The 25,129-nt window shown below is 55.9% G+C and overlaps 11 protein-coding genes across 11 annotated transcripts; 4 read left to right on the top strand and 7 right to left on the bottom strand.

Annotated features, from left to right (window-relative positions):
* Positions 1-921: 921 nt before the first annotated feature.
* Positions 922-2,281, bottom strand: SETTUDRAFT_119189 (uncharacterized protein; the record flags this gene model as incomplete). Its single annotated transcript, XM_008030335.1, has 1 exon — positions 922-2,281. One exon carries the CDS (start codon positions 2,279-2,281, stop codon positions 1,373-1,375), a length of 909 nt encoding a protein of 302 aa, XP_008028526.1. The 3' UTR covers positions 922-1,372.
* A 1,589-nt stretch (positions 2,282-3,870) lies between these two features.
* Positions 3,871-4,910, top strand: SETTUDRAFT_172648 (uncharacterized protein). The gene is made up of 2 exons (XM_008030336.1): positions 3,871-4,697; positions 4,747-4,910. Exons 1-2 carry the CDS (start codon positions 3,942-3,944, stop codon positions 4,786-4,788), a joined length of 798 nt encoding a protein of 265 aa, XP_008028527.1. The 5' UTR covers positions 3,871-3,941; the 3' UTR covers positions 4,789-4,910.
* A 355-nt stretch (positions 4,911-5,265) lies between these two features.
* On the top strand, positions 5,266-6,834 carry SETTUDRAFT_164408 (uncharacterized protein). Its single transcript, XM_008030337.1, has 2 exons — positions 5,266-5,776; positions 5,867-6,834. Exons 1-2 carry the CDS (start codon positions 5,273-5,275, stop codon positions 6,668-6,670), a joined length of 1,308 nt encoding a protein of 435 aa, XP_008028528.1. The 5' UTR covers positions 5,266-5,272; the 3' UTR covers positions 6,671-6,834.
* An 89-nt stretch (positions 6,835-6,923) lies between these two features.
* SETTUDRAFT_42835 (uncharacterized protein) lies at positions 6,924-8,684 on the bottom strand. The gene is made up of 2 exons (XM_008029972.1): positions 8,433-8,684; positions 6,924-8,377 (listed from the first exon to the last, which is right to left on the bottom strand). Exons 1-2 carry the CDS (start codon positions 8,515-8,517, stop codon positions 7,266-7,268), a joined length of 1,197 nt encoding a protein of 398 aa, XP_008028163.1. The 5' UTR covers positions 8,518-8,684; the 3' UTR covers positions 6,924-7,265.
* A 444-nt stretch (positions 8,685-9,128) lies between these two features.
* SETTUDRAFT_164410 (uncharacterized protein) lies at positions 9,129-9,602 on the bottom strand. Its single transcript, XM_008030338.1, has one exon. The coding sequence runs from the start codon at positions 9,500-9,502 to the stop codon at positions 9,278-9,280; it is 225 nt and encodes a 74-aa protein (XP_008028529.1). The 5' UTR covers positions 9,503-9,602; the 3' UTR covers positions 9,129-9,277.
* A 189-nt stretch (positions 9,603-9,791) lies between these two features.
* On the bottom strand, positions 9,792-11,639 carry SETTUDRAFT_21507 (uncharacterized protein; the record flags this gene model as incomplete). The annotated part of the gene is made up of 1 exon (XM_008029830.1): positions 9,792-11,639. The coding sequence occupies one exon, from the start codon at positions 11,637-11,639 to the stop codon at positions 9,792-9,794; it is 1,848 nt and encodes a 615-aa protein (XP_008028021.1).
* Positions 11,640-12,062: 423 nt separating this feature from the next.
* On the bottom strand, positions 12,063-12,863 carry SETTUDRAFT_92235 (uncharacterized protein; the record flags this gene model as incomplete). Its single annotated transcript, XM_008030339.1, has 1 exon — positions 12,063-12,863. The coding sequence occupies one exon, from the start codon at positions 12,861-12,863 to the stop codon at positions 12,063-12,065; it is 801 nt and encodes a 266-aa protein (XP_008028530.1).
* Positions 12,864-13,697: 834 nt separating this feature from the next.
* On the top strand, positions 13,698-16,181 carry SETTUDRAFT_155442 (glycoside hydrolase family 2 protein; the record flags this gene model as incomplete). Its single annotated transcript, XM_008030340.1, has 1 exon — positions 13,698-16,181. The coding sequence occupies one exon, from the start codon at positions 13,698-13,700 to the stop codon at positions 16,179-16,181; it is 2,484 nt and encodes an 827-aa protein (XP_008028531.1).
* Positions 16,182-16,575: 394 nt separating this feature from the next.
* SETTUDRAFT_93378 (uncharacterized protein) lies at positions 16,576-17,920 on the bottom strand (the record flags this gene model as incomplete). Its single annotated transcript, XM_008030341.1, has 2 exons — positions 16,576-16,750; positions 16,800-17,920. 2 exons carry the CDS (start codon positions 17,918-17,920, stop codon positions 16,576-16,578), a joined length of 1,296 nt encoding a protein of 431 aa, XP_008028532.1.
* A 4,871-nt stretch (positions 17,921-22,791) lies between these two features.
* On the top strand, positions 22,792-23,046 carry SETTUDRAFT_93357 (uncharacterized protein; the record flags this gene model as incomplete). Its single annotated transcript, XM_008030342.1, has 1 exon — positions 22,792-23,046. The coding sequence occupies one exon, from the start codon at positions 22,792-22,794 to the stop codon at positions 23,044-23,046; it is 255 nt and encodes an 84-aa protein (XP_008028533.1).
* A 370-nt stretch (positions 23,047-23,416) lies between these two features.
* Positions 23,417-25,074, bottom strand: SETTUDRAFT_42840 (uncharacterized protein; the record flags this gene model as incomplete). The annotated part of the gene is made up of 2 exons (XM_008029973.1): positions 23,417-23,714; positions 24,218-25,074. The coding sequence occupies 2 exons, from the start codon at positions 25,072-25,074 to the stop codon at positions 23,417-23,419; spliced, it is 1,155 nt and encodes a 384-aa protein (XP_008028164.1).
* Between the last annotated feature and the right edge of the window lie 55 nt (positions 25,075-25,129).

Consider the following 25,129-nt stretch of genomic DNA (forward strand, 5'->3'; position numbering starts at 1 on the left):
CCCCCGCCCCCCCCCCCCCCCCGCCGCGCGGCGCCGTAAACCCTCGAAACAAAGTCCAGTATTACCCGTATCGACGATTCAGATTCGCATCACTACTTTTTTTTTCTGCCCCTCTGTTGCACAACAAGATGGTTTGTCCACTATCTGCACCCGTCTCACTATGTAGCATCTGCATTAATTCCACGGCACCGCATCTACCAGCACATTAGCACCTATGTATACGCCAGAAATCTTCGCAGCTGGAGTAAAGGCTTGAATCAACGTACCTGTTCCTGTCCGCAAATGCCCACGCGCACCGCACTCCCACTGCCCCGGACAACGCGTGAGGCGATTCTCCAGCCCCAGCGTACATACAGCCACACGGGCAGCAGCAGCAATGCACAGATGCAAATGTGCGCGAGAGTCTGTTTGCTGTTGCACCAGCGCGGGTCGAGCTCAAAGTGGTACATGAGCGTCTGGCGGAGCACAAAGCCGAATGTGAAGAGCACCAGTTGGTCGGTCGAGGTCCAGTCGCGTGGGGGTAGGAACGGCATTGCGGCGAGTTGTGTATGTTGCGTTTGGTCCGAGGGCGGGAAGAGACGAGAGGTCAGAGTTGGGGGTAGAAGGTCAAAGGTAAGAGAAGGAAGGAAAGGGGATATAATACCCTTTGTAAGTAGCAGACATATGCGAGCGCTGCTCATTTCCCAGTCGTACTTAGCATTGCCTCCGTGGATGACGCCGACGGCCGAGTGCCTATGACGTTTCAACGGGGGGGTCATGTCTATGTGCTACGTACTGTACTATCTGAAGCAGACACCCGGATATCAAGACTGGTCGCATGTGTTTTCGGCACCCTCACGCCATGCGGTAAGCCAGTGTCAGCGAATCTTATTTTGCTTCATGCATCCCACTTTTGAGTTTAGCAACCACTCGTGCAGACCGCGTCCGGCTCAAACCATATAAAGTCCAATGATGCGCCTCTTGAGATTGAGTACCTAGAATGGAACCAACACATTCCTCTCCTGTGTATGCCTACTTGGAGATATCTTCACATGTCCCAACAGCTTTTCACTTGGTTCAAATACTGTACTTCGGCCCGATACCAATTGCGTACAGCTCCCAAGACAAACCATCTACTAATAGCAGGCTGTTTATGCGAGTAGCCCCTGAGACGTCGAGATTTCAGTCAGTTGGCAGATGCATGCATTGATATGGAAGAGGAACAACTGGCGTGATGCGAATATATAATTACTGTATACATGGAAGAGATGCAGGCCGTAAGGGTCATGAATCGTTGCAACAGCGCCGGCGCCAGTTTTTGTACCGGCAGACGCAAACTCGAAACCACAAGCCACAAGTTGATTGCGGCGTAGACATGAGCGTGCTGGTCATCCTATGAGCGAAGCATGGTTGGGTGTGGCGAAGGCGATCGTCCACGGAGTAATGGAGTGCTAGGCCTGAGCATGGGGCTGGCTGCAGCACTGAGCGCGTCGAGACTGAGTTTGCTAATAGCGTCGAGATTGCCCTGGACGTCCTCGTCGCTGAGGTCGAGCATGAGACGAAGCTCGTTGGCCTTGAGCGACGGACCGAGGCCGACTGCGAGCTGTTTCCCGTGGTTGGCCGAGCCCGGGACGTCGTGGTAGTACCAACGGTAGCCTATATCCTCGAGCCGGTGGGGCTCGGCGGGGGTGGTGAGGCGCGCGACAATGCGCCTGACGTCCAGGCCAAAGACTCCCGATATCAAGGGCTCGGTGCCGATGCCTCCCAGGCTGGCCTCGGACCTGCCACGCAGAGAGCGGGGCACCTTGGCGTCTTTCTCGAGGGGCAGCTCGTTGATGCGGTTGGAGGCGCCTGCATCGCGAAGTTTGGCTCGCTTGAACGAGGCATTCTTCAGCTCCGTCAGGCCGAGCACAATGTACAGCGGCTTGCCGGCCTCGATCTGCTCGGCCATCCAGGCGCGGGCGCCGTCGTCGCTGCAGGCGGCCTCGAAGGCGCGTGTGGCGCTCTGGGTTGTGCATTGGATCATCTGCTCGGCGCGGACGGTGAGCAGGTTGGGCTGTCTGTATATGCGGCCGAGGTCGAACTTGGCGCCGTAGTTTGTCATGAAGCGGCCCTCGGTGTCGACCGAGTAGATGTCCTTGTAGCGGAGCTGGATGTGGAAGTCATTGAGGTCGTCGATGTGGTCGTGGGCCTTGTCGGGGTAGAAGGAGTCGCGCTCTGGGTGCAGCGGGTCTGTGAGCAGCTGGCCGACGGTGATGGCGTGGGCGGGGAGGGGCGTGGGCAGGAGGGCGTTTTGCACCATGGTCGCGGGGCGCGGGCGTCGTGGGCGTCGTGGGGTGTGCTGGTGCTGCTGTTATCTGCGGCGGGGGCGGCGTGTGGGTGGCGTGGCGGGCGTGGAGGACGCGGGGAGCTTGCGGGGAGGGCGTGGTGGTGTTAGCTGACGATGGAGAAGAAGAGGAAGAGGAAGAAGCAAAAGCAGTTGCCAGCGTCCATGGCTGCGAATCACAGGGCGGCATCAGGCCCTGTGGCAGGTGCTTGGCTCGCCCGGGCGACATGTGGTCCAGATCGTCGCATAGGCAGTCGCGACATCAAAATCGAATCGAACGCAGCATGACTCGCCCGACTCGCAGGCCCGGCCAGCTGCTGTGTGGAATGTCGTCCAGAGCCCGACGTCGAGGTTGCCACCAGAGCAGCGTCACGTGCCCGCGCGGCGCCGGAGAAACAAAGATGCGGGCGCGCGCTGGTGCGGGCCGATGCCAGGACAGGACCCGACCTGGACTTGGACTTGGACTTGGACTTGGACGGCGCCAGCCAAGTGGGCGAGGGCGGCACGACACGAGGAGAATATATCCATGTTGGCGTGGCCTTGGTGGTAGTGTCGCTGCTAGTGCTGCGACTCGATCGGCGACGATGGACGGGTGGACAGGTGGGTGCCGGGATCCGCATGCATCGCGATATTGACCGTCAAGGCCTGGCACCAGACGCAGAGATTTTCGGGGGGCGTCTTGTCCTGCTGCATACAAGGACATGGACTACATGGACATGCAGGGTCTGTCAGGTTCCTCACATGCTCGTGCTGATGCTCGTCCAGTGGGCGGAGCAGCGCGCAGACAACGGGCTGAGTAACTCTGACTGAAAGCGCGGCATCTCCAGCACGCGGGGGTGGCAGCAAGCATACATGTCCGCATTTGTCAACTGTTAGTCTGGCGCCCACGGCCGTGCGGGCAAGACTTAGCAACCCACGTCGCCTGAGCGCTCGAGGGGCCGCGATAACAGTCTTTGTAAACGGGGCAATGGCTGACAATGCATGCCATGGCCTGCATTCACGGCGGGGTCCCACGGCGCGACCATGCTTGCCGCTACCTCTGTTGCGAGAAGCGCCTCTGGGGAAGCCCGCATCCATTGGCCCGCGCGGGCGAGGCAGCTGGACGCGGGCTGGCCGGGAGCTGGCCGTCGCGCCCGTCGCAGCAATTGGCCTTCGCAAGCGGTGCCGCAACAAGCAAAAGGAGAGCGGCCAGCAGATGAGGTGATGTTTTGCAAGCACGAGACGAGCACATGCACATGGGGCCCAAGCTCCCGCCCAGCAAGCTAGCAGAGGGGCAGCGAACGTCACGTCTGCACCAACCCTCGACCTGCGACGACCCCACCATCAACGGCTAGCATCACCACCGGAATGCCGTAACCCAATTTTCTCACAACATGGCGCCGTGGGCGAATCATCCGCCCGCCCATGACGTTGCCCGACAATTCCTCCCAGCTACACGTCACTCGGGACCCAGCGCCCCCACTAACCACGAACAATGCCCTCGCCTCGACCTGTCCACCCACAGAGTACTTGAACCCCCCGATGCCCCCCGATCGCCGTCTTCATTCTCCCACACTCAGCCCAGACTCCCTCTCTGAACCCCAAGCCTCTTCCCCCACGCCTCTTTTCTCTTGCTCCAACCACTCCACCCGCCACCATGATCCCCGTTCCCCAGGCAACCGAGCTCAAGGACCTCTTCAGCCTCAAGGGCAAGGTCGTCATCGTCACCGGCGCTTCTGGCGCCACGGGCATTGGCACAGAGGCCGCCCGCGGATGCGCCGAGTTTGGCGCCGACCTTGCCATCACCTACAACTCTCGCGCCGAGGGCGCTGAGAAGAATGCAAAGGAGATGAGCGACAAGTACGGCGTCAAGGTCAAGGCCTACAAGTGCCAGGTCGGCGACTATGCCCAGTGCGAGAAGCTCGTCGCCGATGTCGTCAAGGACTTTGGCAAGGTCGACGTCTTCATTGCCAATGCCGGCAAGACTGCCGACAACGGTATCCTCGACGCCACCGTGGAGCAGTGGAACGAGGTTGTCGAGACGGACCTGACTGGCACCTTCAACTGCGCCCGCGCCGTTGGCCTGCACTTCCGCGAGCGCAAGACTGGCTCCCTCATCATCACCTCTTCCATGTCGGGCCACATTGCCAACTTCCCCCAGGAGCAGACCTCATACAACGTCGCCAAGGCCGGCTGCATCCACTTGGCCAAGTCGCTCGCCAACGAGTGGAGGGACTTTGCCCGTGTCAACTCCATCTCCCCTGGATACATTGACACTGGTCTGTCCGACTTTGTTCCCCAGGACATCCAGAAGCTGTGGCACTCCATGATCCCCATGGGCCGTGACGCAAAGGCGACCGAGCTCAAGGGTGCCTACGTCTACTTTGCCTCTGACGCTTCTTCCTACTGCACTGTAAGTCGGATGCGCCCACGTTGCCTTGTTCGGCTGCTAACCATGACAGGGTTCCGATCTCCTCATCGACGGCGGCTACTGCGTCAGGTAAATGTCTCGCTCATGGCGAGTATACGAAGGAATGAACAAAAAGATACCACCACGTGCCGGAAGCTCTGCAAGACTGTATCTAATATCGTAACATCAATAAAGCTTCGCAGGTTTATATGACGTCATTTTCATCTTGCAGAACGTGCCAATCTGAATGGGACTCGATCCGTGAAGCTACCTCGGTCCAAGTGAATACTGACTATGGAGATTTCACATGCAGGAACAGAGCGGAAGAGGGGCATGTGTATTTGCTTTTGCATCCCCTCACACACAAGGCTGAACATGCGGGGCTGATGGGCTGAGTAAGCGACTTCCCCGCGTGCCAATGAAGCGAGTCATGTCCGCCTGCCGCGGCATCTAAACCTACTCTGAACATCTGCGACCTCAACAAACGTTAATAAGTAAAAAGCTATGGCGCCCACCGCTTCTGAGTCCCCCTTGCAGCTCCTTTACTCCAGTCTGAGACCAAAACACGCACGCCCACCATGATGAAGTCTGAGAAGAAACAAGAAACATTTGGCAACCTAGGCCCCTGGGCCGAGCCGTCATGGTACTCGTCGCTCGCCTCGCCCTACTACAACGACTCGCACAAGAAGCTACGCGACACGATGCGCAACTACATCGACACGCACGTGAAACCGTACATGCTAGACTGGGAAGAAGCCGGCGAAGCCCCCGAGCAAGAGCGCCTCAAATGGGCGCAAACGGGCTTTGCCTTTACCGACGTGCCTGCGCCGTACCGGCCTGCCAATGTGCCTGGCCCCGCGGGCATACCCGTGGCAGAGCTAGACATGTTCCACTTACTCATCATGGCGGATGAGAGCAGCAGAATGGAGGGCGGCGTCAACATGGCACTCGAAGGCGCCAGTGTAATCGGCGTGCCGCCCATTGTGCATCACGGGACGGAAGAGCAGAAGCAGAAATGGCTGCCGGGCCTGTTTACGTGGGAAACGAGTTTCTCGCTGGGAATCACGGAGCCGGGAGGTGGGGTACGTTGAATCCATCCATTTTGTTGTTGTTGTTGTTGTTGTGAGAATCATACATGGACAGGAACTAACCACCACGACGACGACAAAAAGTCCGACGTAGCCAACATGCAAACCACGGCTACAAAGACGCCCGACGGCAAATCCTACATTGTCAACGGCTACAAGAAATGGATCACGGGCATGCCCTGGGCCACACACATGACGACGGCCGTGCGCACCGGCGGCCCCGGCGCCTCAGGCCTCTCCCTCCTCGTCATCCCCACGTCGTCCCCAGGCCTCAGGCACCGCCGCATCACCAACAGCGGACAGCGCTCCGGCGGCGCCAGCTTCGTGGAACTCGACAATGTCGTGGTCCCCGCGAGCAATCTGCTCGGCGCCGAGAACAGCGGCTTCAAAATCATCATGCGCAACTTCAACAAAGAGCGCTTCATCATGGCCGTCGGCTGCAACCGCAAAGCACGCACCTGTCTCTCCGAAGCCACAGCCTACGCCTCGCTGCGCCACACTTTCGGCAAACCGCTGCTCGCAAACCAGGTCATCGCCGCTAAACTCGCGACTCTCGCCCGCTACGTAGAATCTCACTTTGCATGGCTCGAGCAACTCGCCTTCCACATCCACGCTTCGCCTACCGGCTGGCAGGATCCCACTATCGCGGGCCAAATTGCCCTCTGCAAGGTGCATGGCGGCCGCCTTCTCGAGCTCGCGAGCAGAGAGGCCCAGCAGGTTTTTGGCGGCGCCGGGTACCAAAAGGGCGGCGGGCCGGGCGCCCTCGTCGAGCAGATTAGTCGCGATTTGAGGATGATGGTGGTGGGAGGCGGCAGCGAGGAGATTATTGCTGATTTGGCGCTTCGCCAGGAGTTGGCGCTTGCCAAGAGGAGGGGGTGGAAGCTGTGATGTTGATTGCTCGTCTACTTTTATTTGCTGTCGTGTGTTTTGGGTCCTTGTTTTACTGGGTGGGTTGAACAACATGTACGTAAGTAGCTCGTGTGCTGATTGACGAGCATCACTACTGCAATCTTAGACTCATCAAGTTTTCAAATAGCCACCATGCATCACATCAGAACATCAGAACATCAGAACATCAAGACATCAAGACAGTAAAGTAAAGTAAGCTATTTTATTCTTCATGTATTCAAAAACGGTGCTTGCTCGCTTGCATTACTATCTGTGTGTGTGTCTCTCTCTCTTTTTTGTTCTCCAACTGCAAAACCGGGGACAGACCAAAAAAAGGTATCATTGATTTCCAACGCCGCCGCAACAACAACAACAACAACAAACGCCCCATCCGTAAATCATGCACACATCAATCAATGCGACAGAGGCCCTTGACCCAGACAACAACAAGAAAAGACAGCAATAAACCAAAAAAAACGCCGGGTGAGGTATCCTAAATGGCCAAAAATAGAAGCCGTGATGAGAAAATGTGGCTCCAAAAAAGAAAGATGGAAAGAAAAAGGTATAAGAAGAAAGAAAAAAAAACAATCAGACTTTATGACGCTGCGGCAACACACTGTTTTTGTGGTGTCTTTGACGCAGCCAACGTCTTATCAGCAGCCCTTTGCCTCTTCTCCTTCTTCTCGGCAACGGGCTTGGCCTCTACTTTTTCCTCCTTCTCTTCTATCAGGTCAGAGCTCAAGCTGCACTCCTTGGACAGGCGCGACGGCTTCTCAATGCCTGCATCGACAGTGACGTACGACGTGGCATCGCAGCCCTCGGCGTAGAAATCACACGGTGCAAGATCGCCCAGGGGCTTGCGGTCTTCGTCCATGGCGTCTTGCACAAACTTGCGCACAGCACGGCGCTTGATGGGCTCGTCGGCGAGAATCTCCGTCTCGTAGCCGTCGTCGTCGACCGAAATGGCTGTCTGGCGGGGCTGCGAGGCGCGGAAGTCGGGAGGGGGGATGTTTTCCTTGCCACGGTCCTCGTTGCGTGTCTTGGTCTCGGCGTCGTCGTCGGATGAGATGTCGAGGACCAAGGTCGAGTGCTCCATAAGGTTGGCGGCTTCTTGCTCGGGCGTGTCCTCGTGAATCTCAAAGAACCAACCCTTGGGCATGGATTCGTCGAGGGCGCTGGCTTTCTGGACGGGTGCTGAGGCGGGGGTTGCTGCTACAGTGGGTGCCTTGGGAGTGTAGGTGGAGATGGAGCCGCTCAGTGCTGCATCAATGGAAAAGGGCAGGCTGGGGCTGCTCATGCCAAAAGAAGGGGGGTCGACGCGTCGGAAGGGCGACGTGGACGCGCGGCGCTTGGAGATGGCATGGAGACGCTTGTTCTTTGGCGATCCGCGGCTGTTGGTGATGGGAGTGGACCTGGTGGTGCTGGGCGATGCATGGGCTTTGCGGACAGATGGGACCGAAGGCGTGGCGTTGAGGCTTGAACTCGTCCTGGCAGGCGAGGTGAAGAGGGAGAAGCTGGCGGGCTTGACGTAGCTCGCGTCCGTGGCAGCGGTGGTCGTCTTGGACTTCTTGGACGGGCTGCTGGTGATGAAAGGGTCCACGTTCTCGGAATCGGCATCCTCGAAGATCTCGGGCGCGCGCTGGCGCTTACCCGTTGAAGGACCGGCCGAGGGCTTCAAGCTCTGTGTCGAGGCCAAACTTGCGAGAGCTGCAGCGACGCGGGTTTAGTGAAGGTCCAGCGCACGTGAGACGATGCTCCTTACCATTCTGTCTGTTCTTCGCGCTCTGGAGGCCCTGGATCCGGGTGGAGCCGAGCTCGGCAAAGGGCTGGCGCGTCGAGGTAGCCATGGTAGCGAGGGTGGCAGGTGCAGCGATGACGAGTGCGAGATTCAAAGGCGGCGGGGATCAGCTCGAAAAGGCTATTTTGCAGCTGAAGGGAGATGGGGCGGCGGTGGTGGAGGTGGAAGAGGTGGTAGGCTGGGTGGAAGCGTGAGGTTGAATAGTGGGGTTGAGCTGTCGACGTGAGGCGGTGTTTAGCCGGGGCGAGCGACAACAAGGGCAACAACAAGAGGGAAGGACAGAAACAAGTCTTGGACAGCAGCACACTAGATAGAGCCCGAGAAGCAGAGCAGTCGCGCAGTTGGAGCAGCAGGACAGGAGAGGAAGAGGAAGAGAAAGCAGGCGGCGGCGACGAAGAAGAAGAGACGAGGGCTGGGACGGCTTCAGCTAATAGACCCGAGCACTCAACGCGTCGACACGGCTAGCGTGTCTATCACGTACTTTACTTTAGGGGCCTCTGCTCACGACCGCGTTCCCAGGCGTCATCTCCACTGCAATCCCAGACACGCAGCCCGCCTTAGCCCCCTCGAGTAAGACGCTGCGAAACCAGGCTGGCCCTCATCTGCCCAGTCAATGCATCGCCATTGACTGGCCACCAGGCCCTGTCCCGCCTGCAGTACAGCCTGCCATCCCACGGCACCCACCAAGCCCCCTCGTCAGGAAAAAAAAACACGCTCGCGCTGCGTCCCGGCGACGTGAGGCAGACGTGAACGGCCGATTCCCGATGTCCGACTTGGCGCGTCCTGCAGCGCTGATGGAGCGGTGCTGCTCACATTAGGCCTGTTACACCTCTGTCACGGGTGGTTGGCGCCGTCCGGTGCTGCGCTTTGGCACCACCAAACCGCCTCCAACTGGCGTGTGCTCCGAGTCTCAGGCGTTTGGCACTGGTGTTTCGACGCGTGCTGCCCGCCGCTCTTATTCCCCAGCTCAGCTTCCCAATGCCGTGCGCGACGAGACGCCATCTGCATGCTGCATCGCCCATCCACTCCTCCATTCGTTACGCCCTCACACACCACCAGCCGCCTGGCCCGTCTACCCACACACGCGTGTCCTTCCTGCTGCCGAAAAAAAACCATCCGTCTAGAACTCGAACGCTCCACTAATACCCCGGATTTTCACCTCTTCAATCCCGCTCGCGTCGCGCGGTCGCGCCTCGCGGTCTCCACTAAAAAAGAAAAAGGTCCTATACTTGCACTTTGCGCTCCCAGCCGCCTAGATATGGCAATGGCGCAACTTTATGGACCTCGGGCCACTGCGACAGCGAATCGTGTAGCACAACCCGACTACAACTGAGCCCCGCCGACAGGGGTCCCTCCCCAGTTCTCACTGAGATACGTCGCGTTCTCCTCATTCAGACCATGCGCGCGCCTCGCCGTACTTGTTCCGCTGCTTCCGTGCTCCCAGCCATGGCAATTTTCAACCCTTATTTCTTTCTTCCATCTGCCCCGCCCGCCTGAGCTGGCGGTGAGATGACGTTCCGCGGCACATTTGCGCTTGCCGTGTGCTGGAGATGCGTGCCGACTCGATGCTCGGCCTTCGCTACGCAGAGATCCGCGTATGCTGCTGGAATCCGCCATGCTGACGTCACTAAGTGTCTTTGGTCTCTCGAATCCATTCCACGTTGCTTCGCTTGGGGGACGCGCCGGCTCGTCTGAAGGAGCTGAGGAAGGACACAGGGCGTCTTGCTGAGACAAAAGGGGCTCGATGCCAGTCCACGCAGGATTATCTGCGGCTTTGCGTCTGCCGCTCCATCTGTCTTCGCTGTCGGACCGGGTGGCCGCCCACGTAAAGGGGTGGGGTAGTTTGGATGGTGAGGCCCAGCCGCTACTGTTGCTATTGTTGCTTCCGTCCGAGCTGTGACGAGTTCCTTTCTTGCTGATCTGCGAGTTCTTCACACTACCACCCCAGCCCCTCCCGGCATTCTTGTCGTTTCCTTCCGGTGAACTACTTCGCGCATCCTCCATGGTAGCCACACTGTGTGTCGCATGACTCTTCACCGACACGCTGCCTCTGTCTTTCTTCGTCTTCTCGCTCTTGCATGACCGAACCGAACTATTCTTTTCCCACGCATCTCCAATATCCCCACGGCTCCAGGATACTTCCGACTCCTTCTTTTCCCAGCTCATCACGGGTGACGGTTCGGGCGATGGCCAGCTCCCCGGTAGTGTGTGGATGCACGAGGCAACCCGGGACTCGACTTGCATCTCGGAAACAACATGCTTGAACCCAAAAGAGCCTGGCTTGACATGTCTATAACCTTCTCTGATTGTTTTGGCCAGTGATTCCGGGACAATGTAGCCATACCCATCGCTTACCGAGACAGCTGGAGACAAGGCCGGAGTTGCAGTATGCGAAGGCCGCCCACCCGCATTCCCAGGAAACGAGTATCCATCTTCGTATTCGAATTCGAGGACAGGAGTGAGAGCTTTTCGTGGCGATGACGCTGTACTTTTACCTCCATCTTTCTTTGTTCTGTCCCCCCTCTCTGCACACCCCTTGTACAAACTCTCCGTTCCCTTCCCTTTGTCTGAAGGCGGCGACAGCGTAGATTCCGCTCGAACCCACGGCTGCTGTCGCTGTTTTCCAGTATCAGCTCGCAACGGCCCAGAGTCAAACTCGCCATCCTCGTCCACAACGATGACTCGTCCGTCGTCACTCTTGATAACAAACGTACCCCACTGCACTGGCATGGGCACAGTCACCTTTTCTTCCTTCTCTCCCGCCTTTTCACCCTTCTCACCTCCCCTACCTTCACGATTCGCTTTCTTAACCCTAACACCACGCAACTCCCCAATCCGATTCAGACTCCTCTGCACATCTCCACCAACCGCTCTCTTTACGTCTTCACTCCATCCTTTCCTATCTCTACCCAGCCCCCTCCTACCCTTCTCTTCTTCTTTTGCTTCCTCGTCGCCCCATGCATTCACAGCTGCAAAGCCGCGTGTCTCGCCACCACTCCGACTCAGCATGTTTACGCCGTCGTCGAAGAAACTGCCTGTGTAGACTGAGGAGGCGTCCGACTCGCAGTGAGTAATCCATTGTGCTATGTTATCTGGTGTGGGGCGCGAGGGGAGGCGCTTGAATAGCGAAGCGGCGTCATCGACGAAGGAGGGGGGCGTTATGGCGCTCATTGCGCGGCGGTGTGGTAAGTTTGCTGTGGCTGGATGGGAGGAGCTGGCTTCGTATGTATATGTGATGCAGCGTGATGAGCGACTCGGCTTTGTGGGCTATCGGTAGCGGGGCAGGAGAGGACTCGGGGTTTGGAGAGCATTGGTGGGGCGGAGTGAAAGAGATGCGGTTTCTTGTTTGGGAAGTTGCCAACGGCGGGAGGGGAGGTGAGGGGAGAATGGTGAGAGCGGTCCTTTGGTATGATGCTTGCATAGGTTGGAAGGACACTGACACTAGAATTGTTTTTCATATTGACAGAAGGTCAAAAGAAAGCAACGCATACAGACAATTGAGAGAAACTATAAAAAGGCCGTTGCACTAGGACTTGCACTGCCAATTACCAGAATATCTATACACTTCCGCGAAACACGCTCACCTTTAGAGACTCACAGCTTCGCCTTTTCCCGCCTCTTCTCATGCTCCCATTCCAACTGCACCCTGCGCATCCTGTGCCAACTCCACAGCCCAGCCATGACGCCCAATGGAGGACACACCCAGAGAAGAAAGCTCCACCATTTGGGGCTTCTCGCGCGAACGCCCTGCATGACCTTCTGCACCTCCTTCTCGAGAAAGCTTCGGTCGTGATCATTCCAGATGACGACGCCGTTGCCGGGCCCCCTGCGCAAACACCGCTCTGCCTTTTCGCGTACATCGCCCTGGCTCATGACGCGGTTGCGCGCATCTTCCTCGGTGAGATGCGCATCACGAGCGCGCAGGCGCTGGATCTGGATTGCAGGGTCGGAGACGCCTACCACGAGAATGGTGCCGCAGTACCGCTCCCAGCCGCTCTCGAATAGCAGAGGCACGTCGAGCACCACGGCCCAGTTGCCGCGCAGGTACGCCCACACCATTTGTCTGTACATCTCCTTGCGCACGGCGGGATGCACAATGCTGTTGAGCATCTTCCGGTCGTGCTCCTTGTCCTGGCCGGCACCAAAGACTCGGCGTCCCAGCGCCGGGCGGTTCAGCGGCCGGCCTCTTGGTGTTGCATCCGGGAGCAGCAGGTCTGGCGTCGTCGGCGCGAAGTATTTAACAATGGCATTGTAGCCTGCAGTGCCCGGCTCCACCACCTGGCGCGCAATGAGGTCGGCGTCTACGATGGGCAGCGAGTAGGGCGGCTTGGATAGCAGCGATGAGACGGTCGATTTGCCCGTCGCGATGGAGCCGGTCAGGCCGAGAAGCAGCATCTTGGACTGTTTTTACTTGGGTTTGTTTTGCTGCTTACATGCAGTACGCGGACACGCGCAGTGGGCGCGAGTGGGTGCGGGCGGGTCTTGGGAACCCGGGTTGGGAGGGTTGGATGGGTGTTGTTTGCTTTATGTACATGGTGGGAGGGTGGGATGAGCGATGGCATGACGATGGCGGGGAGCTGCGAGCTTGTTCCCGACCTGTAAGTACCTCGGAAAGCTTAAGCCCGGGCCAACTCCTCCTCCACTCGCCCCAGCGACTAGCCAGTCCGTCTTCACTGATATGTCTTCTGGCTCACTTTGCTTGTGTGTACCTATCGCTTTGCCTTCTGCCCATCACCATGTCCTCCGAGTCGAATCGGCGTCCAGAGTATCCATGGAACATCACACTCTCTGCCGTGGTACATGTGCCTGGCCCAATCAGCTCAATACACCCTAACATGCCTCTGGCGTGACCATGTCGCCCAATTCCTATTCGATCCCGAGTGCTTGGTCTATCCAGTGCCATGTACGGAAATGGACCCTAATGTATTGTCATCGCGATGCATGCTACTACAGTGCCGAAATTGGCTCTCACCGGGGTCAGGGTACTTTCTCTGCACTGGTAATATATATAGCGTTCTAATACCCGCGATGAATATGTAACACAAAGTCAAAATGCGACGACTAGCAGCCCTTACTTGGCTTGCGCAAGGCGTCCTTGCTATACCCTTCCTTCCTGTCGGTTCCTGGAGGGTCATATCCTCTGCCGATACCAATCTGGATGTTGCCCAGCTCTCTGCCCCAGGTGTGGACACTTCAAAATGGTATTCCACTGGCCCCGCAAGCACTCTCATGGATATGCTGGTCAGCAATGGCGTCTATAACAAGTCCGACTTATTCTATTCCAACAACCTGCAAAACGTCGACACCGCACAGTTCCGAGTGCCATGGTACTATCGCGCGGAGAATCGCGTCGGTGACATCCCAAGCGACGGTTACTACACTTTGAAAACCAACGGCATCACGTCAAAAGCCGAAATCTGGCTCAACGGGAAGCTGGTTGCAGACAAAGACACGCAGGCTGGAGCCTATGGTGGACAAGAGTACGACATCACCGACAAGTTGATCCCAAACGAGAAGAATGTCCTGCTTGTCAAGACATACCCGACAGACTACAACCGCGACCTCGCCATCAGCTTTCTCGATTGGAACCCGTCCCCACCAGACAATGGCACCGGAATATGGCGAGAAATCCGATACAGGAGGACGGGCCAGGTGAAGCTTAGCACACCAAGAGTCGTTACACACCCCACACTTGACACGATTACTGTCTTTGTGGATCTCACCAACCTCTCACCAAACACCTCGGCCAGCGGTCCCATCAATTGCAAAGTTTTCAACTCGACGAATTTCAAACTCGCCAGCAAGGGTTCAACGTACACGCTGGACCCCAGAGAGAAGAAAAGCCAATCGTTCACCATGGAATTGCCTAACGGTAAACTTTGGTGGCCTAACGGATGGGGTGACCAATATTTACACAAAGTTCACTGCTACGTTGCTACTTCGACATGGTCTTCATGGTATCCATCCGATAATACAGGATCCAGCTTTGGCTTGCGCACAGTAGAGTCCGTCTTGAATAGACAGTTCAACGACATCACCTTCTTTATCAACGACCATCCATTCCAAGTCTTGGGCGCGGCCTTCAATCCCGACCTCTTCCTTGGCTCCTCCCGAAAAAACCTGGAGCAACAATTCCGGTTGATTAAGGATATGGGCCTGAACACGATCCGCCTGGAAGGCAAACAGGGACACCCGATGCTGTACGAAGTCGCTGACAAAGAGGGCATCATGATCCTCGCAGGATGGGAGTGCTGTGACAAGTGGGAAGCGTGGACCTACAACGACAACAACAACGCGGAGAGGTGGTCGGATCATGACTATGAGATTGCGGCCTCATCGATGAAGCACGAAGCTGAGATGATGGTGAATCACCCCAGTATGCTGGCCTTTTCCATAGGAAGCGATTCTTCGCCCGACGGCAAGGCCACCAAGATCTACGTCGACGCTCTCAATGCCGCCCAGTGGCCCAATCCTATGCTGCCGTCCGCAAACCACCGCACTGGTTCCGATAAGCTATGCAACGGCGGCATGAAAATGGAGGGTCCGTACGAGTGGGTGCCACCCAACTACTGGTATGACCCTGAAAACCGCTGGGGCAGTGCCGCCGGATTCGGGTCTGAAGAGGGCGCCGGAGTAGGCACGCCCGAGCTGGGGTCTTTGAAGCAATTCCTCTCACCGTCTGAACTCGAGGACCTCTGGAAAGCGCCAAACAAGACGCTCTACCACATGGGCGCAGAGAACTCCTTCTTCCGCACACGCGAGATCTACAACAAGGCTCTTTGGGCCCGCTACGGCGCCCCGACCTCGCTCTCCGACTATCTGATGAAAGCTCAAATGATGGACTACGAAGCCACGCGCGCGCAGTTCGAGGCCTGGATCAGCCGCTGGGGTGACGAAATCGAGCGACCCGCCACAGGCGTCATATACTGGCTGCTCAACAGCGCGTGGCCCACGCTGCACTGGAGCCTATACGACTACTACATGCACCCGGCCGGCGCCTACTACGGCACCAAGGACGCCATCAACAACACACGCATGCTAACCTTCAACTACGAAGACCGCTCCGTCTATCTCATTGACCGCCGCCCGAAATTCATAACAGAAACCTGGCCCACTTACAACCACAGCATCGACATTGAAATGCTCTTCCTCAACGGAACTTCCCTCCCCACACGCACCCTGCGCGCCGCCACCAAGCCCAACGCCGCGTACAAAGTCGCCACCGTCTTCACCGACAAAACACCCGCAATCAACGAACCCGTGCTGCTGCGTCTGCGCCTCAGAAACGGCGAGTGGGACATCCTCCAGAAAACGTACTGGGTGCCCCCGACCCGCGACGTGCTCGACTGGCACAATTCGAACTGGTTCGTGACGCCCGTGTCGCAGTACGCCGATCTCACTGCGCTGCAGCACATGGAAAAGGCCGACGTGACTATCCACGTGGGCTGGGCCGGCCTGCGCTCCTACGGCAATAAAGTCGTGCTGATGCTCGTCAACAACAGCAAAGTGCCTGCCGTTTTTCTCCGCCTCAATCTCGTAGATGCCAATGGCAACGACGTGGCGCCTGTGGTGTGGAACGAGAATTACGTTACGCTTTGGCCGGGTGAAAACAGAATGTTTGAGGTCGAGCTGCTCGGTGAGATTCCACAGTCTTCCGGAGTGTATATCGTCTTGGATGGACGCAATGTGGATACGCAAAAGGTGGCGGCGTGATGTAGGGGCCGGATGGGCGCGAGGGATAGAACACGCATTCATAGAAAGGAAACGGAGGGATGATTTATTTATTTCAAGTATGAGATACGTTATATTCTGTAGATTCAAAGTTTTGATTGGGGAGGGAATATATTTACTACGGCTGTAGGATACACACACAGCTGAACAAGATTTAATTTCCCTAAAAAAAAACCATGGATATCGTGAGATTTTCTGCGCCCAACGCCAGTTTGCTGCTTTTGCTTTTGAACCAGCATGCGATTGAATTGGTGGAGGGGACGATTGTACGCTAGGAAAAAACTCTTGTTTTGTGCTGATCCATCTCCTCGCGGGCTGCCACGGAAGAGCTCTCTTGACGAACTTGGGGTAACAGGAAATGTTTTTTTCAGACAGCTCAGTCAGAGACCTCGCCATGGTTTACACTCTTCTTGAGCAGCTCGACGAGCTTGCGCGAGGGACGGAAGATTTGAAGTTGATTGTCCTCGGCCGCGCCCATCATGAGCCAGGGGTCGTTCTTGTTCCAGTCAAAGTCGCAGATACGGTTGGTGAAGCCACCGTGCATGAAGAGCCTGTCAAAGTTAGTGTGTGATTACTAGCGTTTTTTTGTTCACCACTTACAGCTCGGGTGGGCCGTCTTCTGCCTCCTCTTCTGTCTGCTCAGAGCCAATCTTGCTGAGATCCCACAAGCAAATGCGACGATCGTAGCTGGAGCTGGCCAGGATAGCAGCATCTTGCGGGTGCCATTGCAGACCAATGACGTCTGCACGATGGCTCTGCAGGCTGTGCAGCTTCTTCTCGAAATTCCTCAGATCCCAAATTCCCACTGTCTTGTCTGCGGAGCCTGTTGCAAAGGTGCCTTCAAATTCTGGGTGGAATGAGATGCAGTTTACAGCATCCTCGTGAGCCTCTTTCCTGTACAGCGCCTTCTTGTGCGTCTGCATGCGGGTGTCGATGATTTGCCAGGTAAGGTCATCAGACGCGGTGCCGATGAGGAAGCTGTGAATGGGGTGGTATTGGACGTCGTTTACAGTCGCGCTGTGCACATTATATGTCGCAGTGGGGCTAATGGTCTTGTTGCTCTTGGAGAAACCGGATTTGATGTCCCAGGTCTTAACTGTGGTGTCCTCGTTACCAGTAACCAAGTGCCCTTCTTTAAGAGGACTCCAGCTCAACCCAAAGCCCTCCTTGCTGTGTCCGACAAGCTCGGCTTCGAACTTGATCGAGTCATCCTTTGGCTGCAGTGGGTGCTTAGTCCGGTCAAAGACCAGGACTTTGCCATCCACGCACAACGAGGCTATTATGTCTGGATTTTGAGGCTGGTATCGTGCCTTGTTGACCTCGCCAGGGTGGTTGATCTTCTGCACAATCTTGAAGTCAAAGGGGCGCTTAGCATTGCCATGGCCGCCAATCTCACCCCGCTCCTCGTTGAGCTCTGACAGGTCGGGTTCGCGAAAGTCGGGTATTTCGCAGTGGGCGATCTGGAGGTAGTTCTGGGCTTGGTTCGAGGTGTGGGTGCCAAGGATGACGCGGTGCTGGCTCATGTTGGTGCCTTCGACTGGCTTCTTGTCTGGCAGCCATTGCGTGGTGAGGGTGGGCCACTCGAGCGCGCGGCCGTACAGCATGTCGTAGAGAAACACCGAGTTCTTCTTCCATATCTTGTACTCCTCGTTAATGATCTTCTGCTCGACCTGCTCCTGGTCGTCCATCTCGTGCGAGTCGTGAGCGTCTGTGGAGGCCATGTTAGTCTCAGTCCGCGACATGTTTCCAGCGAATTTGAATCTTTTTGGAGCTTTCCAGAATGTGGCAGCCAACAAGCACGCCATGCGCCCGCTTTGTCAAAGCACTAGTATGCAGCGCGCAGCCTGTGCTATCTTGCCCGGCGTCGCCCAAGTTTGCTGCCCCACCAACGGAGCTGCCGCTCTTATGCTACCCAAACAGTAATCGCAGCGTGTCGCATTGGCGAGAAGAGGGCGCTCCCACAGACGTATCAAGCTAGGCTCGTGGATTGTCCGGCGCCTGGCGTCACTGCCAGACTATTGCCGCAGAAGACATTGTTGGAGACGCTCGTGACTTACCGCTCATTGTCTCGTCCATTTTGAATGCAGCAGAATCGTCACTAGAGCTGGGCGTGGCGGAAAGAATACGGGTTGTCACGGTGCGTGGTGGTTGGAGGCGTGAGAGCTGCGGCGCACGACGCGATCCAAAGTTCGCGTCGAGATCAACCCTGGGTGTCGATCAACTACTTGGTTAGCGCCCCACTTGCTTGGCGGCGGCCGCCCGCCCAGTATATCCACGGCCTTTGCCATGTGTGCTGGATCTTTGAAGACCCCAGCGTCGAGAACCGCCACCCCATCCTCTCTGCCCGCTCTACACCCTCAGCGCCTTTGTGCGCCTCTCTTTGCTCCTGCTTTTCTCCATTGCGCCCGCTTGGCGACCCATTTCTCCCCCGCTAGACAACGCAGTTACCGGTCGCATAGTCGCCGTTCCACATATTCTCAGCCATTCCTAGACAGTAGCTGCAGCCATGGGTGTCCCCAAATTCTTTCGATGGATGTCGGAACGGTATCCAGGCATCTCGCAGCTCATTGCCGAGAACCGCATTCCAGAGTTCGACTGCCTCTACGTGCGTCTTCGTATGCCCCCATTGATGCCCAGCGCTAACAGTCACACAGCTTGACATGAACGGCATCATCCATAACTGTACGCACAATGACTCCGACAGCGTCACTGCCCGCAAGTCGGAAGACCAGATGTTCATCAGCATCTTCAACTACATCGAGCACCTGTTTGGCAAGATCAAGCCCAAGCAGCTCTTCTTCATGGCCATCGACGGTGTCGCCCCGCGCGCCAAGATGAACCAGCAGCGTGCACGGCGCTTCAGAACGGCTCTCGATGCTGAAAAGGCTCGGGAGAAGGCTATCCGCGAAGGCGTTGAGATGCCCACCGAGGAAGCGTTCGACAGCAACTGCATTACGCCAGGCACTGCCTTCATGGCGAAGCTCACGCAGCAACTCAAGTACTTCATCAACAAGAAGGTCTCCGAAGACATCGACTGGCAGGGCGTGGAAGTCGTACTGTCGGGCCACGAGGTCCCCGGAGAGGGCGAGCACAAGATCATGGAATACATCCGTCAGGCAAAGGCGCAGCCGGGGTACGACCCGAACCGCCGCCACTGCTTGTATGGTCTTGATGCAGATCTGATCATGTTGGGTCTGCTCAGCCATGACCCCCACTTCAGCTTGCTGCGAGAAGAAGTGACCTTTGGCCGCCAGAGCCAGACCAAGTCCAAGGAGTTGGAGCACCAGAACTTTTATCTGATGCATCTCTGCATTGTCCGCGAGTATTTGGAACTCGAGTTCCAGGAGTTGGAAGAGCCTGGCGCTCTAAGTTTTCCCTTTGATATGGAGCGTGTTATTGACGATTTCATCCTCATGGCCTTCTTTGTTGGCAACGATTTCCTTCCCAATCTCCCGCATTTACATATCAACGAGGGCGCCTTGGCCCTTATGTTCAACGTTTACAAGACAGTTCTACCCAAGGGTAAAGGGTATATTAATGAAGGGGGTGTCATCAACATGGAGCGCTTGGCTGTACTGTTGGACGAACTCTCACACATTGAATACCGCCATTTCGAATCTGAAAACGCAGACGCTGCCTGGTTCAAGGGTAAGCGTCTTGAGAAGGAGGATGTAATGAAGAAGACGGCAAAACGAGGCACGGTTGTCATGACGACTCAGCAGAAAGAACTGTTCTCACAGATCAAGAGTTGGCTGGACAACTATCTGGCAAAGAAGGAGCAGGCTCCTTTGGATCTCCCCGTCTCTCTGCCAGCCGAAGACCGAAAGTTTGTCCAGGAGCTCGCAGACAAGCTCCATCTTCCCTGGAAAACCGTTCAGAACGACGATGGCGATCGACACCTTCAAATCACTCCCCCGCCTAAACTGGTAGAGGGTGATTCGGATTCGGATGATGAGATGGAAGACGAATCGGCCAAAGCAATTGCACGCGTTGTGCAAAAGTACCAACAGGCAAAGGTTGTCGATATTTCACCAGAAGATGCCCAATCAGAGATGCAGAAGAAGTACGACGAGAAATTCGAGGCGTGGAAAAACAGCTACTACAAGAGCAAGTTTGATTGGGATCGCAGCAATGAAGAGGAGCTGCGCAAGCTGACGGAGAACTACGTGCAAGGTCTGCAGTGGGTTCTCTATTACTACTACCGTGGGGTAGCATCATGGCCATGGTACTATGGCTACCACTACTCGCCTATGATCTCGGATGTTAAGCGGGGTCTGAAGGCGGATATCAACTTCAAACTCGGTCAACCATTTAAGCCGTACCAGCAGTTGATGGGTGTCTTGCCCGACCGCAGTAAGAGCATTGTACCAACAGCCTACCATCCCCTCATGACAAACGAGGACTCTCCGATTATAGACTTCTATCCTCGGGACTTTACTCTGGACATGAACGGAAAGAAGCAGGATTGGGAGGCTGTTGTCAAAATTCCTTTTATCCAGGAGGACCGTTTGCTCAAGGCCATGGCTACGAAGGAGGACCAGCTAACTCCAGATGAGAAGGCGCGCAATTCCTTTGGTGTGTCGCTCAAGTTTACTTACGCCAAGGACTTGGACTTTGTTTACCTGTCGTCTCTACCGGGTGTGTTCCCAGATCTTCCGCACTGCAAGTGCATCGAGAACATTTTCGACCTCCCTACCATGGAAGGATTGGAATACTACATTGGCCTCATGGACGGTGTCAAAACAGGCGCAGAGGCCTTGGCAGGCTTCCCTAGTTTGAAAGTCTTGCCGTTCCATGGCAAGCTTGAATTTGCAGGCGTCAATGTGTTCCAACAGGACAGCCGAAACGAAAGTATGGTCATTACGCTACTGGACACTGCACCCCGACAGCCAGTGTCGCATGCGAAAGAGAAGCTCGGAAAGGCGGTCCACGTCGGCTACCCATTCCTGCATGAAGCCAAGGTAGTAAAGGTGTCCGACGAGCTGTTCGACTACGTACTTCCCGAGAGTGGCCCACCCGTTCCCATCTCCATTCCACATGAGCCTCAAGAGATTTCGAATTGGAAGAAGACCGCAAACCGGATCGAAACCCAGTACAGCAAGCGTCTTGGTATCAACATTGGAGAGATCGAGTCACTCGTGTACGTAGAAATGCTCAAAGGACTCCGCAAGACCGATGAGGGTGCAACAATCAAGGAATACGGCGAGGTACCTGGGCTGCAAGTTGAATATGCGACCCAAACCATTGTTGATGAGGTTGCCAGCCCAGATGCTCGATTCCTGGAGAAGGAGGCCCTGCCTATCGAAGAAGAGTTCCCTGTAGGGGCTAGAGCTTTCTACCTCGGAGACTACGCCTACGGTCGTCCTCTACAAGTCATCAGTCACGAAGACAACAAAGCCACAATCATGGTTGCCAAACTCAAGAAGCAAGAGCCCAACTTTGGGCGTGAGGTTGTCGCCATGGCTGAAAAGGCTACGCCCTACCTACCGTCGTACATTGTGGCGAAGCAGCTCAACATGCCGCCGCTTGCTTTATCCAAGCTCACCTCCTCCTTCAACGTCAATTCAAGTGGTCTCAAGCTCAACCTTGGCTTGAACTTGAAATTCGAAGCGAAGAAATTAAAGGTCTTGGGCTACTCGAGAAAGTCGGCTAACGGATGGGAGTACAGCCAGAAGGCCATGAACCTACTGGCTAACTACATGATCAAGTTCCCTGAGTTTGTTGCTGCCATCATCAACAATCCCACAGGCGATGGCTGGGAAGATACCGACTTTTACCCTCCGGAGATTGCGAAACAAAAAGTCAAGGAGATTGGAGCGTGGTTGAAGGAAGTTCAAACTAAGAGCTTCGAAAAAGTTCCTCTGGACGCTGAGCAGCTTGACTCTGACACCGTCAAGATGATTGAGCAGGCCGCGGACGCCAACTTCCCACACACCCAAGAAGTTGAGGCCAAGACTGTAGGGAAGGTGCCTCGCGTCGCTTTACTAAAACCGTCGGATGCAGAGCAACGCTTGGGACACCAGAACTTCAGCATTGGTGATCGCATTGTTTATGTCCAGGATTCTGGAAGGGTACCGATTGGATCGTCAGGTACTGTAGTTGGCAAGACTCGCACAGCTCGCGTCCTCTTGCTCGATGTTGTCTTTGACGCAACATTTATGAGCGGTACATCTCTCGGCGACCGCTGCTCTCCGTTCAGGGGATCTACTGTCCCGGCAACCGCGGTCCTTAACATGACTGAGCAGCAGGTTGTTCACTATTCAAGTGCTGCTGCTGCCAGGCGCCCACAGCAGAAGAACCAATCATACGCCATGCCCCGTATTGGTGCTCCTGGAGGCCCTCAACTAGTACCAGCGAGCGCACCTCCTCCTCTCCGTGGCTCATACCGAGGAGCTTTCGGTGGCGCTAACGGACGTGGCGGTGGCATGGCTCCCCGGCAAAGTCCAGCTCAGCAACAGCCTCAGGCCCCCCTCATAATCTTTATAAAAGAACAGCAGAAACCGCATTCCATAATTTATCAACTGTGGAGAAAAGAAAACCCCCCCGTATTCCCACCGTACAATCAACCAAACAACCCAACCTCCAATCCATCATGAACCTTCCCTCTCTCAACAACACGGCCGTAGCCATACTCATTCTATCTTCCCAGACCTCAGCCGGACCTCTCGGCTACGCAGTATGTCAAGCAGGCTGCGCCTCGGTGGTCATGGCATGCTACTCAGCGGCTGGGTATGTGTGGGGCAATACCCTGAGTGCCGATGCACCCGATGCCGTTATTGGGTGTAATCTTGCTTTCGGGAAATGCCAGGCCGCATGTGCAGAGGTGACTTTAGGGACGGCTATGTAGAAGGTACGAGTGTGGGAATATGGTGTTGTGTGCATGGACTAATCTGGCACGAATAGGTTTTCTGGACGACGAGAAGGTACGTCGGAGATGAATTGGGTCTAGTTAGACACAAGGACAACTCATGAGATGGAGGTGCACACATGATTTAGTATGATATAGAAGCAACAATCATTCGCTTGCACAGAGCGAAGTCTCTATTCCTTCAATTCTACGCGGTGACACAATGGGGTATTCGTCTAAGCTACCTATGCCGTCTACATGGGTTGATTTGAACGTCGAAACGCCGTGCTAACATGCATCATGAGTACTCAGGTCCACTGGTAGGTGGCAATCGCTAAGAACAAAATGTCTCCAATCCGATTGCAAGACTCTACTGGGCAGCAGCCGGTGTGCCACCCCTGGGACCGCCACGACCGCGGTATCCCCCACGACCACGGCCTCGGCCCCTGCCACCTCGTCCGCCATCCAAGTTGGCTGGCGGCGGAACGTTGGAGTAGTTTCGTGGTTGGAAGTTGGGGTTGTTGGTAACAACGCCCTCGGTAGGGTCGGTGTTGTCAATTATGGTAAAGCCACCACGGTTACCCTTGAAGCCTCCTCGTCCGTGGGGCACAAAGTCGGCAGAATTACCTCGGAGGTTGCCGCGAGGATTGCCTCCATTTGGAGTGTGGCTGTGGCCGTTCGTTTGTCCACCGCGGGGTGCGTGGCCGCCGCGGCCGCCACGTGGAGGTCCACCATGGATCGGTAGAGTCTGCTGTTGTCGATTGGGTAGTTGATGTAGTGGTTGAGAGAGAGAGTTTGCTTTATGGTCGTTGTTTTCTCAAGCTAGAGTCGTCTGGGTGTTGTGGGAATGTGCTACTTTTTTTTTTGAAAATCTCGTGGCATGGGTAATCTTTGTTTGTGTGAAGATGAGGAGGGAGGGCGTTGGAGGGGCGGATGGTGTGTTCTGGTGGTTGTCACGCTGGAGTGAGTGGGGCTGGAAAAGGGAAGTGAACATGAAGTGAACATGGAAGCGAATCTGAAGTGGGGATTCAGCAAGAAGGTGTCGGCCTGGAGGGCCTCGAGAGTTTGCACTGGTATCTACGGAAATGGGTACTACAAGCTATGCGTAAGAATGGTGGTGGATTAATGTAGGCTCCCTCAGGCGTCAGATACTTTCTTTCACAACAGCTACTTTTTCCCTTTCTTCTTCGTATCCCCCTCCTTGCCATCCTTTGCGTAGCCACCCAAGATCAAGGCCTCTCTTGCCGCTGTGTTGATGATACGAAACCGATCTGGGCCTAGCAGAATGCCGCCGTACCATCGTGTGACGACAACCATGACATTCCATACATCCATAAGCTGCATCAGATGTAGCATGCGTGATCCAGCAGCAGTCTCGCCGTCGTCATCGCAGTCCTGATAGCTCGTGTCGTTGGGCCCCTTGATGCGCCATGCTGTCATGTTATGGGTGGCACGGGCAGCCTTCTTGTCAGTCGCAAGGAGATGCGCAACATATTGCTTGGCCTGGATAGGAGACGAGACTGATGCTACGCGGGCTAAGAATACAGACTTCTTTTCGGTAATTGCAGGCGCAATGATCCACGGCGGCTCGGGTCCAAGATCAACTATTGGATCGGGGAGGTCACGTGAAATGTTTTCTTCTTCCACCAGCGCATTTTCATGCTGGTCGTGCAGCTGGAGATCTCCGTGCTGCTCTGCTTGTTCCAAGGCCTCTCGCGCTTCCTCAAGCAAATCGTAGATGCACGCTTCGCCCGGCCGATATACTCTTGCGAGAACGTCCCTTACCACGTCGACTGCGCGGCTGCCCATGCCCTTGGGCACATCTTGTCCGACACTCTGGGTGCCGAGGACTGATGGAGGGGCATCTGGATAGTCTGGCGGAAACTCTATGCGGAGGGTTATTGACGGCAGGGAGGGCAACCGCAGACTGTACAGCCTTGCATGCTCATCCACGGGACACAGGGTGCCTTGGTCGAAAATGGCATTGAGCGAGGTGACTTCGTCCTGGATGGCGTCGTTGGCGGACATGGTTGAGATGGGCACGACGGCGATGGTGGCGGGACAAGAGCGGCAGGCGCGCTAA

This window comes from Exserohilum turcica (genome assembly GCF_000359705.1).
Source record: "Exserohilum turcica Et28A unplaced genomic scaffold SETTUscaffold_4, whole genome shotgun sequence".
In the NCBI taxonomy this organism is placed as follows: Eukaryota; Fungi; Ascomycota; class Dothideomycetes; order Pleosporales; family Pleosporaceae; genus Exserohilum; species Exserohilum turcicum.

What these genes read in the sequence shown, in the direction of transcription:
- SETTUDRAFT_172648 (XM_008030336.1), top strand. Translation starts at nt 3,942, where the DNA reads ATGATCCCCGTTCCCCAGGCAACCGAGCTCAAGGACCTCTTCAGCCTC. An exon ending in ACGCTTCTTCCTACTGCACT is followed by an intron (nt 4,698 to 4,746) that starts GTAAGTCGGATG and finishes TAACCATGACAG; the next exon opens with GGTTCCGATCTCCTCATCGA.
- SETTUDRAFT_164408 (XM_008030337.1), top strand. Translation starts at nt 5,273, where the DNA reads ATGATGAAGTCTGAGAAGAAACAAGAAACATTTGGCAACCTAGGCCCC. An exon ending in TCACGGAGCCGGGAGGTGGG is followed by an intron (nt 5,777 to 5,866) that starts GTACGTTGAATC and finishes GACGACAAAAAG; the next exon opens with TCCGACGTAGCCAACATGCA.
- SETTUDRAFT_42835 (XM_008029972.1), bottom strand. Translation starts at nt 8,517, where the DNA reads ATGGCTACCTCGACGCGCCAGCCCTTTGCCGAGCTCGGCTCCACCCGG. An exon ending in CGCGAAGAACAGACAGAATG is followed by an intron (nt 8,378 to 8,432) that starts GTAAGGAGCATC and finishes GCGTCGCTGCAG; the next exon opens with CTCTCGCAAGTTTGGCCTCG.
- SETTUDRAFT_164410 (XM_008030338.1), bottom strand. Translation starts at nt 9,502, where the DNA reads ATGGAGGAGTGGATGGGCGATGCAGCATGCAGATGGCGTCTCGTCGCG.